This window comes from Anarrhichthys ocellatus, unplaced genomic scaffold, assembly GCF_004355925.1.
Source record: "Anarrhichthys ocellatus isolate YVR2014 unplaced genomic scaffold, GSC_Weel_1.0 scaffold7, whole genome shotgun sequence".
Classification (NCBI taxonomy): domain Eukaryota; kingdom Metazoa; phylum Chordata; class Actinopteri; order Perciformes; family Anarhichadidae; genus Anarrhichthys; species Anarrhichthys ocellatus.
In genome coordinates, this window is record NW_022280037.1 from 1,052,151 (window position 1) to 1,072,177 (window position 20,027).

Here is a 20,027-nt window from a genome sequence, read left to right on the forward strand (position 1 = left end):
GAGATGGAAATGGGTGTGTGATGCTTGTAAACCTAGAGAACTTATGAAATGGTTTGGAACAGACTTTGACAGCCATATGCCTGCTGGTAGTACCTATACATCTTGGCCTGTCTGAGACGAAGTTAATTTTTTTACAGTGGTGTAAAAGACATATGGAGGATATTTGATAATTGATATTGTTATTATTTGTTAATATTTTTATTATTTTTTTTATTGTTATCATTTTTTATGTGTAATTCTTTATTGTTCAGTACACCTGCCATTGGTCTTCATACTTTAACTAAAAGCAATGAGACAGATCTGTGTTTGAGGATCATTTTCTCGTCTTTAGCTGTTTATTAAAGGCAGTGTAGAACACACAACAGGGGGCAGGTCTTCTATTGGTTTCACACAGAGTGGGAAGAGACATTGTTGTAGTGTCACACCACAGGAAAGGAAATCAAAAAGATCTCTTTTGAGAGAGATGGGGGGGAAGTCCTAGCTCTGGTGGGACAAAACAACAATCAAGGTACTGTATCCCACAGAGGAGAATATCTCTGGCTTCCAGTCAGTTCAGTTTATGGCTGCTAAACCAGTAAACTGTGTATGAAATGAAAAGGGCTTAACTGGCCATGTATACAACTATATTGGTGAGTTAGCCCCTCTATGCTGTACTGTATGGAATGGTCTTTGGTAGCCTGTGCATTAGAATGAAGATCATTTGAGGATCAGAGAGCAGCAAAACAAAAACAGTTACCTTTCTTTATTCAACCTTTTGTGTGCCAAGATGAAAACAGCAGCTTGTGTCTGTCTATAATCGTGTCCATGCGTAACTCAACCTGAAATGGATTCCTCTTGGAAATCAGTTTGAGCCCATGGACACATCAAAGCTATTCTATTCATCATAATCGTAAGAGTGGAGTTCTTGTTCCTTGATGCCGCCTTTTTACACTCCTGGGAGCACTGAGGTCATCAGTGCCGGGCGTGTTCCTATTTAACATCTACTGCAAACCACATGGATCTGGGCACTAGGTTGTGTAGGAGGACTTTGGCTCACACTGTGTCCTATTACTGATGTTTTTCAACTATTATTTAATATCTGTAATAATGCATGTTCGTGTACATTTTGGTGAGTGCAAGACTTCTAAAGAAATGTTTGTTTTGCTGTTTTCCCCTGTTCCCACATTGACCAAAGGGTTTGGTTTTGATTATAGAGTTAGTTTCCACATGTCAAATCTGTGCTGTCATCAACCATACACCCCCACAAGGAAAAAGTTTCATGACAAAGCACTTTGTTTAGCCAGCACTATTACACTGCCATGACGTCAGGAGGTCTCCACACTGATCTCATTGTTTTGAGTGCCACTCACTTTGAGTGACCCTCTCTGTGAAGTACATGTAGGCGAGACCTGGAAGAAAGTGGCTTGCACAAAGCCATCCCTTGTGGCTAACGGTGGATGTTAGCCAATACAGAAGCCTTGAGTAGGACAGAATTTAAACATCCTGAAATGACTCAGAAAGAGGACAGAGAAGGTGTCATAGCGAATGCTTAGATTAACATTCCAAATGTGGACACAAACATGAATAAAATATTTACTTAAGAAGAGGGAGTTTTATCCAGCATGTGGAAGACGTAACCTAAGAGGACCTTGAAAGCTGTGTGAACTGTCTGTCTGGTCACAAGGAGAACTGTGTGTTCTTCTTCTTCCAGGGAGGGGCAATAGACAGGCAGAGACGGGGCGAGGATGAGTAAAATAAAAAGGGTTCTTCAAAATGTGAGCCAGAATGACTCAGAGTGGATAAAAAGCTCAGCCTGGAATTTGAGAGCCCAAAACTGTGAAGGCCCTGAAGCAGCCATTGTACCAACACTGCAAATAATTAACGACTTGCATAACACAGCAAATGTTTTCACGTGTGCCAGAGGGAATTATTTTTACTATCTTTAACTTGGACAGCAGCACAACAGCAGGTGAAACTGTAGCATCTTGGTTTGATTTCCTCTTAAACTGACGCCTTTGGGAGAGTTTAGGCAGTGCCAGGCTCTTTCAGTGGTACCGCTAGACTGTTTTTCCCCACCACTCTAAAGGTCCTTTGAAGTAATAGACCAGAGACAGGCAACCTTGGCACACAGACACTGAAGGCTTCAGCTTTGCGGCTCAGATGTATGTCTCAGTGAACCAAGAGCAATAAAGTAAGGAAAGTTGGAAGCGGGATGCCAGTGCTGAGATGGCACTTTGAGGGAACGATGTATTTCCTGCAGTGATTTTGGAGGAGTTTACAGTGAATACTAAGACTGTAAGTAAGAATTAGGATCCAAGGTTGTGAATAAAGATATACAGTGGTCGAATTGGGTGAGGGATCCAACAGCCATGTAAAATCATTAGGATCATTTTCAGTGCACAAGCTCGCAGTGTTTCCTGTGCATTTTGTTTACCTACGGGCGTTTTTGATTTTCAAGCTTTAGACAGCTTTGGCTGCAGATGTGAGGGTTATGTCAGCACATGCCGTCTTAGATGATCTTCAGTTGTGTCATATGTGGTTTTCTAGAGATTTGGGTGAGGCTGTAATGTGAACATGTTTGTTTGATCTGGTCCTGTCCAAGGTTGTAATTTGAGAGTATCATTCTCCTTGAAGGGTGGAGTGCAGTTTGGTGGGGGGGAGAGTAAATAGAAGGTCTTTGTAAGCATGAACTTATATTGTATTGTTATTGTATTGCTTGTATACACATCTCTATTTAAATACATTAGCCTCTGTAATGCTTCTATTTAACAACCACGAAGCTAGATTGAAAAATGTAAACTGTAACCAAACATCAAATTTAAAAAATGTCAACAGATACAGTGATATTGTGTAAATGCATATATTACATGCAAACCGAAGCTTTTGCTAGGTCTGTCGACCATGTGTTTTATGTATGTGGGCTTTGCTCCTAGGAGTGGCCCCTTCTCTTTAGCTTGTCTTCAAGTACTGATGAAAAGTGAGCCACTGTCTGCAGAAGTCATTATCTTGTGATCCTTTCGCCCTCGATTCACACAAAGCTGGAAAAGTCAGTCACGTTTATTCCTTTGCCTTTGGCAAGGATAACCCTTTTGATGGAATGATCCGGGTAGTTATAAGTGGCCACGGTGTTTTCATGGTCCTCCAAAATCTGGAACTCTTCATTAGTTTGTGGCCATTACTCTTCATATCGGGCCTTCACTCTCAAGGTGCCGATTGCTGTGCTTGGCAGGCGGTGCCGCTGTTGTTATTTCTGTTCAGATCAGTTTCCAATTCAGAAATAGATGGATGCTGAGAAGGACTCGAAGGGTGATAGATAGATATAGTGGCTACCTTTTCCGCTGTACGGTTGCTTTTTCAGAATTATTATGCATTGCACTTCCTTTGCATCTCATTCTGCATTTGGCTTTTTTGTTGAACCTCATTTGGTGAGGTTTGAAGAATCAGGTCAAAGAAAGACCACCCAGCTGCACCGCTCTGCCTGTGATTACATTGTCATTAGGTGCTGGCATGTAGGGGCTTAGGGCCTTGATTCAGGATCAGGATCCCGGAGGTTGTGTGGGAGGCTATGCGTGGCAGCGTATCCTCCTGCGGCAGATGAAGCTCCTGTATATGGGCCGCCAGACCTGAGTATTTGTCCATCTCAACATGGGTATCCCTCTAAGCCAAGCATTTGCTGGCCGCCCATCACGAAAAACCACCACAAATTTCCCTCAACTCTAATTCTGTGCATTTATCCTTTCACGATGGTCTCTCAAGAAAAGTGAGTGAAGGGGAGAAAAGGAGAGCGCAACATCTGCAATAGTAGCAAACACACTTTTGCAGATCGGGTTTCCTCTGTTTCGATGGAAACTTTAAAGTGCAGCCGGGAGAGGCGCTGAGGATATGTGATTTATGATTAGTTTTGCAGAGATTTTTCCAGTTCTCTCTGATTATGAAGGGAGAAAATCAGGTTGTTCAAACAGATCCTCGGGGGTTAAAGTAGAAACAAATGAGGGATTTTTCATGGTTTGTCGCTGGGGTTCTTAGTTTTCTCCATTTCGCGTCTCGCCCACTTCCTCGAACCTCTATAAACCTCCATTAGAAATCAACCCCACCTGGAAAAGATAAAGATCTCTAAAGCTTGTTTGTACTTTAGCACTAACGCTACCATCTTAGTTCAATTATTGTGCATCGGAGCAACTCAAATCAAAGAAAAACCTGAGGAAATTCTTCAGGTAAACAAAAGTAAAGCTGTAGTGCTACTTATTTTCCATTTCCATATCCATCATTTCTAATGCTTTTCCTCTTCATTAATCCACAGAGCTTGGTTCACCCAGAGACTTGGTGACCAAAGACGTCACTGACACCAGTTTTGCTGTGTCTTGGGCCGCGGCCCCCGGCAACGTTCGTCAGTACCGGATCGTGTGGAAGTCTCTCTTCACAGAAGAGGCTGGGGAAAAGACGATACCAGGAGACACCATAGCCACAGTCCTTGAGGGCCTCACCCCAGAGACACGTTATCAGGTCTCTGTGTTTGCTGGCTATGGCCGTGGAGAGGGTCAGCCATTAGTTGGAGACGAAACCACAGATAGTAAGTTCCACCATACACTTATTCCCTTATCCTTCGCTTCTCTCCGTTTTTCATACTTCGGCTCCCTTCTTTTTTTGTTTCTTTCCTTTTCTTGGTATTTTTCCAATGCTAGTCCTGTCTTGAGATAAGCTAGAAGGTGTGAAGCCAAGGTAAGTGTGATTTAACTCTATGAAAATAGAAGCGATAAACACTCTATGACCCCAAAGGGACAGTTGCACACATGTTAATCTTTAAAGTTTTATATGCCTGTACTTTGGCTGTAAGCTCAATTGTATCTGTCAAGTGCCAATTACTGTTCTACTCATTCTGTTATGAGACAACGTCAAAACTGTTGCCATTCACGTGAGCCATTAAGAATATGGAGTCTTCGAGTGCACATCTTTATGACTGTGCGTGTGTTATATGTATGTTCAGAGGTGACGTAATGTCCAGCACACCTGTGGTCGGTTTTCATGGCAGATGCAGGATATATAGACCCTGGCCTCTCCCTTGTTAGACTACACTCATGCTTGGATGAGAAAAGCACATTGAGCGGAAAATCGCACCAGTTGGGAGGGAATTGGTCCTCCAGTTAGCAAAATGGAATGTGCTCTAGGAAAAATATTTCCAACCATCATTACTGTTTATTGATTCTGGCAAGCCATAAATGTGGCATACACGCGAACACAACCACGAGGCAGCTTTGGAAACTGAAATGTTCACTTTGCTCATTTTTCTGTTCGCTTTACACCCGCTATCGCTTGCTCTCTTTTCTCGTGCTCTACACAAATCACAGGTCTCTTTGTCCTGATTCAAACAAGACAAACTTGGAAGCGCTGCTTTTTTTCCGTTCATTTTCCCCAGCTCATTTTGATGCTTCTGACAATTCACACTTGCCCTTCCTGCTCTGAAAATAAGAAACACTCTGTGGAGCACAATGGAAAACTGAGAACCATGGCTTTGCTCAGCACTTGAAGTGGAAAAAAAAAAATGCCAGTACTCCCCTTATTCACATGTTGGTGTGTGCATCGGCCGACATCAGAAATCTCTCTCTACTTATTCCTATTTATTTAGTTTGTTATGATTGTCACTTATTTATTATTATGTTATACTCTGTCAATCATAATCAATTGCGATGTCACTATTATATTAGTTTACTTGGTCTATGCATCTTCATAGTAGGCCTATAATACTCCAATACAATTCCAACTTAAACTTTATAGTGTTATGGTTGTGTTTAAATATATAGCCATAGTGTTAATACTTAATGTGCTTCCCTGTGCTTGTAACCTAAAGTATTGCTCTATAATATATTATAGGATAGCTATAGCCTGGAATCAACATCAGTCAGCCAGAAAGGGTATGAGCTACTCATTCAGTTTTTAGGAGCAGTGTCCCAGTGAGGATGCTCGAACATATTATGCAGCAGGATAAAAAGACACATTCTAAATTTCGCAGCACATATATCCGCTGGCAATGTGTCGTTTGCAACGTGTCAGAGAACCTGATGCGTATAGGGCAGAAAGGAGTACTGGCACCTTGTGAGAAGTTTTGGTGTCCAAGAAAAAGTCACGGTACGCCAAAGAGCAAAATGTAGAAGTGCCAGTACTGTCTACTGGTGAGTACCGACCCACTTCGAGCGCTGGCTTTGCTCAAATTGACAAGACATCTAAGTCTGGCTCCCCAACCTTCCAACTAAACATGATCAATCATGTAAATTTCGTGCCTGTTTAATGTATATCTCTAAAAATCAGAAATATTTGGGTAGGTTTGTGTCCACACGCACGTGGAAACTGAGCAGATATTCAGATGAAAGACTGTGAGGTAGTCAAGCGTGTTACTGTTTAGTTTACTCCCAGTAGGAAAGCCATGCTTGTATTTCCAAAGGTATACTGGAAAAATACGTGGTTAAGCACACATTTAGCACAGATTCCCACCTGAACAAGGCCCAAAGTATACATTTTCCCGTCATACCATCCATTCATCATTTCTCCTCTTTTAACCTTCGTTCCTCTTTTTCCTTCCTTGCAGTTTCGGCGGCTGGCAGAACGATTGTTGTCTCTGAGGAGACGGAGAAGAGCATGAAGGTGACATGGCAACCAGCACCTGGAAATGTACTCAACTACCGCGTTACCTACAAACCAAAGTCAGGAGGGCGCCAGCTAGCGGCCAAGGTTCCTGGTGGCACCACCTTTACGGTGCTGAGACGCCTTACTCCCCTCACCACCTACGAGATCACTGTTGTACCAGTCTACCGTTCTGGAGAAGGCAAAGCAAGGCAAGGGGAAGGAACAACACGTACGTTGGTTTATCGTTCTCTAAACCACAAATGGTGCTACTTCTGTTGCCAAGTTTAGGAAAAGTTTACCCACATGTGCTTAACTACGTCCTTATCACAATCATAATCATCTCATACTAAGGCAATAGTGCAGAATTTGTTCTTCCTCCTCATTACAAAGTACTTTAAAGAATTAGTTTTTAATATTTCATCACGCAGTTTCATCAATCTGTGCATTTTTCTTCTCTCCCTAGTGTCACCTTATAAAGGACCTAGGAACCTTCAGACTTCAGAGCCTGCCAAGACCAGTTTCCGTGTGACCTGGGATCATGCTCCTGGCGATGTTAAGGGCTACAAAGTCACTTTCCACCCTTCAGGCGAAGACATTGACCTGGGACAACTTGTGGTTGGTCCTTATGACAACACTGTGGTCCTAGAGGAGCTGAGGTGTGGCTGAATTCTCATCTTCAATCTCATTGTCATGTGACCTTTAAAAAATATCTGAAAATCTTCTTTTTTTGTTTTGGCCTACAGAGCTGGTACCAAATACACGGTGAATGTGTTTGGTATGTTTGAGGGGGGGGAGAGTATGCCATTGGCTGGAGAGGAGAAAACCACTCTCTTCGAAACAGCTGAGCCTCCTCCTTATGGGCCAACAGGTAAAGTTATCTAATATTCTACTGTGCAACCCACATATAGTAAACATGTGGTATATATCATCAAAGGACTGCCAGACGAACCATGTTTCATGCTAAAGCTAAGTAGAGCAACATGGTTTTAGTCATTCTGTTACTCCTGCCATCGCCTATAAGGCAGCGTCTCCAGTATATTATGTCTATGGGCAGCAACAGTCAAACATTGGAGACTGCATCACATAGTAAATTTTTGCTTAGGAAAATACTCTCCAAACTCACGGCCCATATAAGCTGAAGAGTTTCCCTAAATGCCTTTCCTCGAAGCTAATTGTTTCGCAAAATAACAGCTGTAATGGCTATTCCATCTGTCTGCCCTTTTCTCGCTTTCTTCTTTGTGACACTTTGGGCTTCCACTTTTTATTTCCAGTCCAAGTTCAGGCCAGACATTATTGACTTTTTTTTGGCTCCAGCAGTATTCTCTCCCTTGCTGACAGCTGGTTCTCTGTCATGGGACCTGGTTTTGGGGTTTTCTGTGTGAGCAAACCAATCTGTAAATCAAACATGTAACCTGTTTTCAGTTGCAGACAGTGGCAGTTAGTGCGACGTCTGCATATCTTCAAAGCACATCTGCAGCCCTCTTTTAGGTACAGTGGATCGGATGCCTTCCTTGTCATCACACAGGTGGAAAATCTGAATCTCACCTTGGTGCTCTGGAGGGCACAGTAATTCCCTCTCCAACGGAGGCCTTTGATATGTCACAGGCCATTACGGGTGCCCCTGGGACTAACTCATGGATCCAAAAAGAACAACCTGAGAGAAATACTGCCTCGACATGCCACAAGACAAGAAGATAATAATTACAACACCTGGAAAATAAAAGCTGTCTGATAAAAATCCTCAGAAAAGAGGAAATGTTTTACAACTTGCTTGTAAATATATTGTTTGTCTGCACCTTGGGGAATGTTTTGATGTTAATTAGTTCTGTTCAATGCCAAAAATGATCTCTTCTCTTCTTTTTTCCTTTACCTCTCACACATATCTAATTACCTCTTTCATTACAATTCACCACACACTATTGTGTGTACATGAAAGTTGGACATGGACGTCTGTTTTATATATGTCATATCAAACCTTCATCTTTGTCAAATTAAGGCCCTGACATTTTGCCCTCTCAGAAGTGACTTGTAAGACCGCCGCACAAGCTGACATTGTGCTGCTGGTGGATGGCTCCTGGAGTATTGGACGTCTCAACTTCAAGACCATTCGTGCCTTCATCGCCCGTATGGTGGGAGTCTTTGACATTGGCCCTGAAAGGGTCCAAATTGGTGGGTCTAACCAGACAGTTATAGTCAACTGGTTATTAGTCATAAAACAAAAAGTCTCTTGGCATTGGTGTAACTCTTTTTTTTAATGGTGTCTTTAGGTCTTGCTCAGTACAGTGGAGACCCAAAGACTGAATGGCACTTGGATGCTCATCGAACTCGGGACTCTCTCCTGGATGCTGTGGCTAACCTGCCCTACAAAGGAGGAAACACCATGACTGGTACTTTTATCTACAGTATATATTTAATGTGTTTCCAGTGGGACCGGAGTCCCTTCCACTTCTAAAAGCGCTGTAGTGAATTTTGTATTGTGTGACTATCAGGATGAAAAATGAACATTGATGTCGTTGTTGCAGGTATGGCTTTGAACTACCTCCTCCAGAACAATTTCAAAGACAACGTTGGGATGCGACCCAAAGCCAGAAAGATCGGTGTGTTGATCACTGATGGCAAATCCCAGGACGCCGTCAACATCAACGCTCAGAACTTGCGCGATCAGAACATTGAGCTCTACGCCATCGGTAAGTGAAAATGAATCATTTCTGTTCGTATGAAGTAGCCTACAGCTTTCGTACTTATCACAGTGATTGTAACTACTGTCGTCATTGTTGCTCTTTAGGTGTGAAGAATGCTGATGAGAATGAGTTGAGGTCTATCGCCTCTGATCCGGAGAGTATTCATATGTACAACGTGGCTGACTTCTCCTTCCTGCTGGAAATCGTTGACAGCCTTACTGACAACCTCTGTAACAGTGTCAAGGGACCAGGTATGTATGAGTTTACAGCAAAGTATGTGCCCACTGGACTGATCAAAGTAAAGGAAACACTGAGGAACAGTAACCGGATTGCAAGGACAGACACCTTCTACTTTGCAAAAAATAATAACAACCACATATAAGCCAACTGCTCCATTCCCAGACATTTATAAATATATATATACAGTGTATAGCATCACAGACCGACAGTTACATGTCTGGCCCACCATGGAAAGCAGCACTTTGAGGATCTTTGAGAACTTTGAAAAGCACTACATTAATCTGATGTATTATTATTATTATTATTATTATTATCATTATTAGAGCCAAAGAACCAGCCAAGCTCTTGGAAATGATTGCAGATCTATTATTGTCTTCTTCCCCTGATATTCTCTCTGCCTCCCTAGAATATGAAAATATCTGCTCCTTAATCAAATTAGAGAGCTGCTATTTGATACTGTAGGCCAGGGGAACTCCTGGGAGAGGATGTGGCTTTATAGTCTCAATAAGCACTGTGGTGTTTATAAGGTTCTGTTAGGACTTGTTACTAAAATGCTTTTATCTGTTGCCACATTTAGTTTGTCCCCCGCTCCTTAATGCCATTATGTTCACTAGGATGGCCCATTTAGAAGTTTCTGTCTTGTTATGCATACACCTGAATAGGAGGTGCACCCGATGCTCCAACTGACCTGGTGACATCAGAGGTGACTCACCACTCCTTCAGAGCCACCTGGGTGGCCCCTGATGGCCCTGTGGAGAAGTACCGTGTGGAGTACATGACTTTGTCTGGACGCCCACAACAGGTATACCTGCTCCATACAGTAAAACAATGCACAGCAGCACTACAACATACATCTCAGCTTTGACTAATTCTAACAAAAAATGTGTAGTACATCTCCCCGTGTGGGTGTTTTCTGGGGATGTGGACTTTAATGTGTCCTGACCCACTGTTTTTTTAGACTAATGGGAAACTCCACTCAAACTTCTATTTCCAGCCTCCTGTTTGTGTTGGCCTCTCACTGTTTGGGTGTCTAATTACATCACCACACAGGGCGAGGAAACAAAACACACAGCTCGCAGTTTAGAGGATTAGAAAGCAAATAATGATTTCATGAGTGATAGCTCTATTGGCCAGCAGGGTCTTGGTTCCACAAAGATGCACTTTTGGGTGTCTGAATCTAATTATATGTAGGAGATTTTTGTCCAGCTCCCATGGTTATGCTAAAAAGTGAACATAGTGATGAGGTTTCATTGTTGTTTAGGGATCTGAAATTGAAGCCCATGCTGAGTTTAAGACCAGTAATAACTTGTCAGATGGATTTCTGTTTTTTATTGCATAGCTTTATGAAATACTTGCAAGTCAATGCAGTAAAAAAGCAGATCTCTACTCCTTTAGCTGCTATCTTCTAACTATTCCATCTGTATTAGGTGTTTGTGGATGGCACTGAGACCACGGTGGTTCTTCAGAGCCTCAACCCTCTGACACAGTACATGATCAACGTCTACTCGGTGGCGGGAGAGGACAGCAGCGAGCCTCTCAAAGGAACTGAGACTACACGTATGGCTTCTCTTTCTGGCTTTTTGGTTTACAACAAGGCCTGCATCAATTGATTTAAAGAGAACCACTTGTAAAAATCCATATATGGTGAAAGCTGTCCGTGGGAATGTAAACTACTTGACCTAAACTTACAATAATTGTCTGACTGGTCTTTGATCATTAGTCGTAGATGTGACAATCTCCCACTTAAGGAAACCCAGTAAGTGGGGTTGTCAAAGAACAACTGTTTAAATTCCAGCAGGCTCTTGAGCACTCATGAACCTCCAGCCTTTACTCCTACGAACAGAAGTTTCCCTTTGAGTCAGTCTCCATCCGTGAATCTCTCTGGCTCAGTTGCATAACAGCAATTGCACGCTCTCAGAGACTAATTCCTGTGTGGTCCCCATTAATAAACGTTCAAAGATAGTATATATATATATTTTTTGTTGTTGTTGTTGTTGTTGTTTTTGTTTATTAAACCATACATGGCTGCTAAAAGATAGCAATTGTAATTCTTAATTAGATGCAAATTAAAAAGCAATTTCTGTGATGGCACAGGGTTCAAGTAAAATTTTGACTTATTTCGTTGGGTCTTTTAAGATGTTGTTAATTTCAGTTTTACTGATGGCAGACACAATTGTCATAACCTCAATTTCACTGTGCCAATAATTGTTGCCTTTAACGTCATTGCCTGGTTATCTAGTGCCCCTGGGTGCTGTGAGAAGCATGGACATTTATGAGGAGCAGACTACCACCATGCGGGTGAGATGGGAGCCGGCAGTCAGTGCCACTGGCTACATGCTGCTCTACAGCGCCATCAATGCCACGCAGCCCACCCTGGAGCAGGAGGTAAGAGAACACTTGAGAACACAGTGTGACTGAACGAAAGGGCATACGGCCAATCAGCTGGGGATATAGCAGATTACGACATGGAAAAAATGTTCATGGGTGGACACAATCGCACGTGCATTCATATGCAAGAAAACACACAATAACATGCATTGCTAAACACGAGGGGTGACCAAACACTGTAAGCACTTCTTGACAAAATCCAGATTTCACACACTGAAATAGCACTTTACAAAGCCACCAGTGACCGCTCCACCACCTCCAACATTGTTAGTCTCAAAGGGGTGGGTGAACCATGAGCTCTGCCAAAGGGAACATCATCATTTGCTCATGAGGTGTCGAACCTCGGTGGGCCAAAACTCGGAATCAGCAGATGAAATTCTCCCACTGTTCTCATCCAAATGTCTCAATCTATGTCATGTTGCAGATCAGAGTGGGAGGGGATACAACTGAAGTCCAGCTGGTGGAGTTACTCCCCAACACAGCCTACTCCCTCTCCCTGTTCGCCCTGCATGGAGAGTCAGCTAGTGAACCACTGACCAAGCAGGGAGTCACACGTATGTTGTCACTTAACCACGACTTGACATCATTAATGTAGACCATTACAGTATTTCATGAAGCAGAGCCCCTCAGCCTTGTCTTTATGAATGGTTAACTATAATCCTAAAACTAACACTGACCTTCTGCCCCCTGCTCAGTGCCCCTCCCACCTGCGGGCAAACTGACCGTTCGCGACGTCACCCACAGTACCATGTGGCTGATTTGGGATGCTGCTCCTGGTCTTGTTCGCAAGTACCTCATCACCTACAAGCCTGAAGATGGAGATGCAAAAGAAGTGAGTTTGGTTCCAATCCTTTTTAGCTCCTCTTTTCCCACTGAAACCCTGTTTTCCACAAAAGGACTTCCGCTGCCTGTTGTCTGTTTGAGCCATTAGGTCTGGTTATTGATATTTATTTATTTATGAATCCTTCATATATTGGCTGAGACCACATAATGCAGATGGCAGCTGGTTGGATGGACCTGAGGGAATGTTTTTGAGTCCAATGAAAACATTATGAAACTATCAGAAAATTGTTTTGTGGGGGATAAAGGGTGGATTGGACAGCTACTTTATGGTTGCATATCCCCTTTTAGGAGTTCTTGGGCTGCAGCAGAAAACTGTGGTCGGCATTTTTGCTACTTCCTTAGCCATAAATCAGATGGAGGTGATCCTCAAACCACTTCTGATGGAAACACACATGTGAAAGTGGGAGGAAGGTGCGATGCAGTGCGTGGGGAGGAAGAGCCTACTTCCCAGAAAGTAGCACAATGTCATGTTTGTCCTGATGGATTATGTGATAGAGCCCAACAAATTAATGCTACTCACAACACAGACCGCAAGACATATTCCCTCCAGGTGAATCATTTTGCAATGGTTTAATGGTTCACAGAGGCAAATATTGTGTCTGTTTGGACTTTAAACTTAGCAAAAGAACAGCAACTGTTCAAGTTAATGGGTGTTCAGAGTGAATATATTAAGTACAATTCCAGCAAATAAAACTTAATGGGATCAAGAGCAGTGAAATCAGCGTGGTGTTTCCTATAAATATTCCAGGTGGTTTTATTTGCAGTTATTTTGTGATGTTTGTTTGCTTTGTGTCTTTTGTTTGTTCCTGTTTTTTTCTCCGGAAACAAGCAAAGTTTTATACCTTCAAATTTCCTACTAGTCTATTATTACTTATAAGGAGTGCATTCCAGCTGTCGCCAGTGTTCCCGGAAACTCATGCTGTGAACGGAATTAAGATTTCGCAAGACTTGGCAAAATGTGGCAGAAGAGAAAAACATCTGAAGTGCTATGAGCTTTCAAACATCGACATACATGTATTAGCCTTGTTGAGTTTGTGTAGCAATATTTAACAAGCGTGTTTGATTGTTCTACAGCTGGAAGTGGATGGAAGTTTGACCACCATACAATTGGACAACCTGATCTCACAGACTGAGTATGGCCTGGCTGTCACTCCGATCTATGATGAGGGACCTGGTCAGCCAATGTTGGGAGATGCAATCACTGGTAAGAATTAAATCATCATTATTATGACAATGTGGATAATGGCACTGTCCCGTTTGCCTGCCTTTCATTGATGTAGAGACACTTAACACCTCTCCCTCTATTCTGCAGATGTGGTTCCTGCACCAAAGAACCTGCAACTCTCAGAAGTTACACAGACCAGCTTCAGAGCCACCTGGGAGCACGGAGCCCCTGACGTGGCCCTCTATCGCATTGGCTGGACAAAGAGGGGAGATTCCAACTTCCAATATGTAAGAGAAAAAAAGTTGTCAATGATGTTCACATTTCTGATCTAATAATTCATGCAGGTATTTCTTGAGGAGGCTCAGAGAAGGTGCATTGGCGATATTTTGAAAAATGACTCCAATGGAGGCATGTGGAACATCTTGAAAACAGACTTTTGCACCAATCCAATTATAAGCACTCCAGCATGGATCTTGTGTTGCTCATCTGTGGTTTGTTTTGGCTAAAATTTCAGGCAAGCGCCTTCCTTCACCCTATGATTGTGTTTTGCTCCTCAGGACATTCTGAACAGCAATCAGCTCACCCACGTTCTGGAGAACTTGGAGCCAGACACGCCCTATGATGTGTCTGTCACCGCAATCTATCCGGATGAAGCAGAGAGCGAGGATCTGCTGGGCACTGAGAGGACATGTAAGATTCACATTCCTGCAGCTCTGCGATGACGACTGAACAATCACCTAAGATAACACTGTTTTGCTTCAGTTGCTTGACAGAATCTCTGTCAGATCTTTGATTTAAGGCTAGACCAATTATTAAACTTTCAAATTTGTACCCATTGGAAATATGCTGAGTGAAATGTTGAGCAAAGGGTATGCCCATTATACCTTTTTATTTCTGCCTCTAGTGCGTCTAGGGTCCACAAGTGATGGTAAAAGACGTAAGTATATTTGTGGTAAAGCAAGAGGATATTTTTTCTTTCAAGTTGTGAAAGCATGTTTTATTATTTGAACCAGTCATCAGAATTTTTGTTCATTGAACAACCATCATTACATCATCATCATCAAGGCCCTTAACCCATCCATCGCTCCAGTGGTGCTGTGATGCACCTACTACCACGGCCGATTTTATTACGTTTGTCTGTCCTTGTCTGTGTTTGTCTCATTGTCCATACCATTCATCCCATGGCTATTCCTGAATCTGTTCTTACTCAGTCAAATGACAAATGAAATGGCTGTAGAGGGATTTCAAATCTGCATGCCCTGCAAAACAGGGATTTGAATCCTTGTTTTTGAAGCGCATTCCATCATCCATCATCTGTTCATCCATCCATCTATCCATCGCATTCATCCATGCATTTATCAGTCCATCTATTATCATCTTTCCATCAATCCATTGAAGAATCCATCCCTGCCTCAGAAAAGACAACATCCCAGAGGAGGATTGTCTTTTCTTCTTTAAAGCAGCAATCCTTGATACAAAACAGTGGTAAACCTGCTTTGTTTTACCATGAACTAAAGAAAGTGAAGTAAATTAATTTGTTTTTGAAGACATTCGAGACAAAGTTGACATTTTAACATGAGCTGACCAAAATATCAAGGACTGTGTCTTTAAAGATATATTTAAGGTATCCCAGAGAAAGAAATGCTCGTACCACATGACGGATAAACATATTGTCATGGTTGTAATTGTGAAATGTGTGTGCGTTTTCCAGTACCTAATGGACCTCCCACCAACTTGGTTGTGTTCAACGAAACCACCACCACTTTGAACGCCAGGTGGAATCCGGCTCCAGGCCGAGTCCAGAACTACAGGATCACTTACGTCCCCACAGCTGGAGGCAAGAGCCAGACTGTAAGTCACCCAACAGACCAACACACTGCTTTGTGTCGCTATCGTGTTTTCAAAAATGTACACAAGACATATAGTATTCATTTGCAAGGTGCTTTTATTGCAGTTTCTCAAACAAGAGAGATTCTCTGGTAGTTTAATGGCAAAGAAAAAACACAAGTTATAATTGCATCTGAATCGTCTGAAAGGAAAAACAGCAGTAGCAGCAGTACTGGTCATTAAAATATTATACTTACTCCTTAATCTTCTTGCCCTCTTCACTGGATTTCAGTCAAGCGTTACTTAGCCAGGCAAACTGCCGTTCATGGCCCCTTGAGCTTTAACTCAATCCCTGGATCTGTTTCTTCTTCCAGGGCTCATTTGCCTCCAGGAAATATAGGCGCTGCCATAATCGGTTGTTTGGATATGACGGCATTAATGTGGACGAAACCCTTCCTTGTTGTTCCTCAATATTTCTCAATGTTCCTCAATATTTCCGGACACCACAGACTCAACACAATCTCCCACTGGTCCTGCATTTTTTGGCTGCTTTGCTGAATGTGCAAAAGCATTTTTGGATGATGGTTGAATATTTGGTTTTAATTTGCTGTCAGACATTTCTCATCGTTTCCACAAGCCTGCTAAATGGTGCTTATGCACACGCTCTTACACAAGACTACAGACTGATAGGCACACTGATAAGCTGCGAGACAACCCCTTAAATCAACGCTAGATTGTCCAAACAACTTTGTTGAAAACATTTCATCCTCACTATTCAGCATTTATGGGTTGTGAGAAGTTACTTAAGAGAGAAACAAATTTTGAAGTCATTGAAAGTTCTCATGTCGCATTTTGAGGGCTGATCATTTTACAGCTCTATGGGGAGACAATGAGAAAATATTTTCGATATTAAACTTTGATGGTTTACATGCAGTGTGTGCTATTTGGCTATCTGCAAATGTGTACGTGTGTGTGTGTGTGTGTGTGTACATGGAAAATGGAATGTTCTTGTCTCGTCAGGTCAGTGTATGTTTGTGTAATGAGAGAGTACTGTGTCAAATATTTTAGAGTAGACTGTGTTTTAAGTGCTGCACAAAGTTGCTTCGCTCACAAATCTTGCAATTGGTCCACTGCAATTTCCTCTCTTTTGATAAGGTCCAGATGACAGCCAGCATTTGTCATACTGGAGACGGCAACTAAAGGTTTACGCATATTTTCAGAAGTCAGAAGCTTTTGCAAAATTCAGCTTCAGCTCAGCTGGTGTTGCAGCTGACCAAAACTTTCCCTTTTAACACAAGGTGGAATGTTTTCCTCTTTAGTGCATGATGAAATGATGTTGTGCTGATTGCTTGGGTGATATCACACTGACAGGTTGATGGAAAACTGGAAGCTAAAAAGCGAGCATCAGCCAAGAAGCCAAGAAACCCAGAGTTTTGCATTGTTTCGTCTGGGACAACAAGTCTGTTTTCCAAAATGTCTGACACACATTTTGCACTTGTGTACAAGAACTTCCTCGGTTTGTTTTCTTTTTCATCCGCTGATAGAAAATTTGGTTAAAAGACAGAGCTGCACAGTGATTACAGAAACCCACAGACGATTAAAGCAGACTTCAAAGCACAGGCGGTTACACTATCATACTCAAATCCACATGCAAACACACAGCCAGAAGGATTGTCGTAAATTCATCACGAGTCATGACTGTTATGACAAGACATCCGACTGTTTCAGCCATCAGCGTACAGATTTACCTTGGCCAGTGTGCTTTGTATTAATCATGGACAAACTCAAAACATCCCTCTTTAGAAATGTTGACAGTCTTTTAGTTTTCAAATCAAATTCTTTCCATCAGGTTATTGACATCCCTTTGAGGGACCCATGGAGAGCTGTTAAACTCTTGATCCCATCTGATGAACAGATCAAATATACTTTCCCTCAGTGGATACTGGAATTGCTAAAAGTTGTTGAAAGCTATAGCAAGACCGATGCATATTGTAGAAAATGCTTTTGAAGAGAATGAATAGCCTTTTTGGCCTTTACTGTAAACAACGTAGCTAGTAAACTGTTGTTTGAGTAGTTAAATTCATCACAACTGCATGCAGTATGAACACCTCGGGTTCACAAACATTGACACCATCAGTAATAAGAATATATTTACTATATATATTTAAAAGATTTAAGCCAAGATTAGTTGAAATGTATTATTTCCCAACTAGACCCAGGTTGGAGGGAAGAAAACTACTCTCCTGCTTCCCAAGCTGACCCCTGACACTGAATACTCCATCACCGTGGTGGCGGTCTATGCCAAAGGAATCAGCAAGGAGCTGAACGGCCCTGGAAAGACCAGTGAGTTGTGCTCCTCTTTGGGTGCTCCCAAATGATAGAAGTAATAACAGTGACAACTCATGATAAATATATACAGTTGTAAAAGTGCCCTCATGGTCATTCTCTTAGAGCGTTAGAGCTTACAGGCAGTTTGGGTTTCCTAGTTCAACTGTATCATACCTTTATCTCACCCAGAGCCTTTGGGCAGTGTTAGGAATCTGCGGGTCACTGACCCCACTACCAGCACCCTGAATGTCCTGTGGGAGGCTGCTGAAGGCAACGTGCGTCAGTATAGGATCTTCTATGTCCCTGCAGCTGGAGGAGAGGAAGAGATGGTAAGTTGGAAAAAAGTTCTAGAGCATTGGACCACGTCGAGTGAATGGGCTTCTCTAGTGGCGAGAGTACATCCTGATGTATGTCTTGTTTTACTTCTGTCCAGGTCCAGGTATCAGGCAGCACCTTCAACACCGTGCTGAAGAACCTGCAGTCTGACACTGTCTACACAGCAACTGTGGTTCCGGTCTACTCCGCTGGAGAGGGACAACGCATATCTGAGAATGGCAAAACCTGTAAGCACTGCATGCAGACAATTGTTGGTGTAGATCACAAGTTACGATGGGGATCCATTGTTTGGGTTGTTTAGAAGCAGTAGCGACCTCCTTGGAAGACAGATTTCAGGGTTTAGAATAGCCCAGGCTAAGTGAAAAGCCCTTAATGACATACTGCACGACGGCAGTGGGATTTCAGGAATCCATTCATGTCCATCCAGAATGAACCTACTAGTCTCAGTTGTTGGCTTGTTGTCACTCTATGTCATAAACCATTAATGAGGCAGCCATTTATAACTTATTTGCTTCATATCATCCAAATCCTTTCTAAAGTTGTAAACCAAACCAAACTGACCAAATGCCAGAGGTGAATTAATGCTAACTTAATTCACACCTAACATGTCAAATGTAACATAACACAAAATGACAGTATTAAGCTCAGTCAGCTTAGTTTGAACTTCATTGAAGAGCACATTTTTTTCCTGTTTCTGCCACAATTTCAAACCACCAATCTCTGCTGGGAGTGAGTCAGCATTTTGCGGGGTGATTGCGTAGGAAGGAATTCCTCCGGGTTGGCAGCATCATAATGATGTCTCCTCTCACTTTACCGTAATATTGTCCATTTATAGGTTGGAGGCAAGAGTGGTGGTCAGGATAATGGTGGGGATAGGGAGTGGGGGAGGGGGTGTATTGAGTAATTGGCTCTCATTTGGGAAAAGGAAACAGAAGGGGAGGGTTAGAACTGAATGGAGAGCATTATATGTTTTATGGCTCTCAACTTACTTGGCTAAGGTCATGCTTCATGTCTGATACTGTTACCCCCATTTTCCCTTCTGGAGCAATGGTCCTTCATGTTCTGTGGCTTTTTCCTAGAAATGTTAACCAAACTGTTATAGAGCATGTACAGTATGTCAGATCATGCTGCTCACCTTGTAACTTTGTCGCATCTGTGGAACAATTTCGTCATCTCCATTCAAACTGCAGTGCCTCTATTTATTTTACAATTTAAGGATGGATCAGCTCTCACTATTTGAGCTAACTTTACAAGCAATTGTTAATGGTGTCTTAAAATTCAAATCAGCTTTATAGGTAACAGGTTTTGGTTTGTGTAACTTTAACGTACAGAAGCTCCCTCGCTGTGGTTTGCCCACTGTGTTTTTCCCATGCATTTTTGGGGTTATAAGGGGGAGCGGCACAAAGCTTCTAAACATCTGCTTTGGTTTTTTAGAGGCAAGCTTCACACAGTGCTGCACATACGCCTTTTATATCCTATTCATTAACTTCCAGGGCACTGACAGGAAGCGTCCTGTTGGTAGCAGTATTGTTAAATAATGTCTTAAACTTGGCTCTGTTGTTTGCTGGCCGGTATTGTTCCCATTTCATTGACATGTTCTCATATAGTCGTTGGACGGTTCT

At 42.4% G+C, this 20,027-nt stretch overlaps 1 protein-coding gene across 5 annotated transcripts in view; it reads left to right on the forward strand.

The window, feature by feature from the left end:
* The window catches only part of col12a1a (collagen, type XII, alpha 1a), a 55,735-nt gene that overhangs the window by 11,965 nt on the left and 23,743 nt on the right, over window positions 1–20,027 (forward strand). For 4 of the 5 annotated variants that reach the window (XM_031847231.1, XM_031847235.1, XM_031847233.1 and 1 more), the window contains exons 14-34: window positions 4,280–4,549; window positions 6,560–6,826; window positions 7,061–7,253; window positions 7,341–7,465; window positions 8,617–8,766; window positions 8,865–8,984; window positions 9,120–9,284; window positions 9,383–9,529; window positions 10,181–10,320; window positions 10,946–11,075; window positions 11,758–11,903; window positions 12,331–12,460; window positions 12,602–12,738; window positions 13,824–13,953; window positions 14,062–14,201; window positions 14,472–14,604; window positions 14,819–14,851; window positions 15,626–15,765; window positions 17,955–18,084; window positions 18,259–18,398; window positions 18,503–18,632. In XM_031847231.1, the coding sequence (XP_031703091.1) occupies window positions 4,280–4,549; window positions 6,560–6,826; window positions 7,061–7,253; window positions 7,341–7,465; window positions 8,617–8,766; window positions 8,865–8,984; window positions 9,120–9,284; window positions 9,383–9,529; window positions 10,181–10,320; window positions 10,946–11,075; window positions 11,758–11,903; window positions 12,331–12,460; window positions 12,602–12,738; window positions 13,824–13,953; window positions 14,062–14,201; window positions 14,472–14,604; window positions 14,819–14,851; window positions 15,626–15,765; window positions 17,955–18,084; window positions 18,259–18,398; window positions 18,503–18,632 (3,096 nt within the window). The remainder of the gene's footprint in view (window positions 1–4,279; window positions 4,550–6,559; window positions 6,827–7,060; window positions 7,254–7,340; window positions 7,466–8,616; window positions 8,767–8,864; window positions 8,985–9,119; window positions 9,285–9,382; window positions 9,530–10,180; window positions 10,321–10,945; window positions 11,076–11,757; window positions 11,904–12,330; window positions 12,461–12,601; window positions 12,739–13,823; window positions 13,954–14,061; window positions 14,202–14,471; window positions 14,605–14,818; window positions 14,852–15,625; window positions 15,766–17,954; window positions 18,085–18,258; window positions 18,399–18,502; window positions 18,633–20,027) is intronic. The other variant, XM_031847232.1, reaches the window with a different exon arrangement.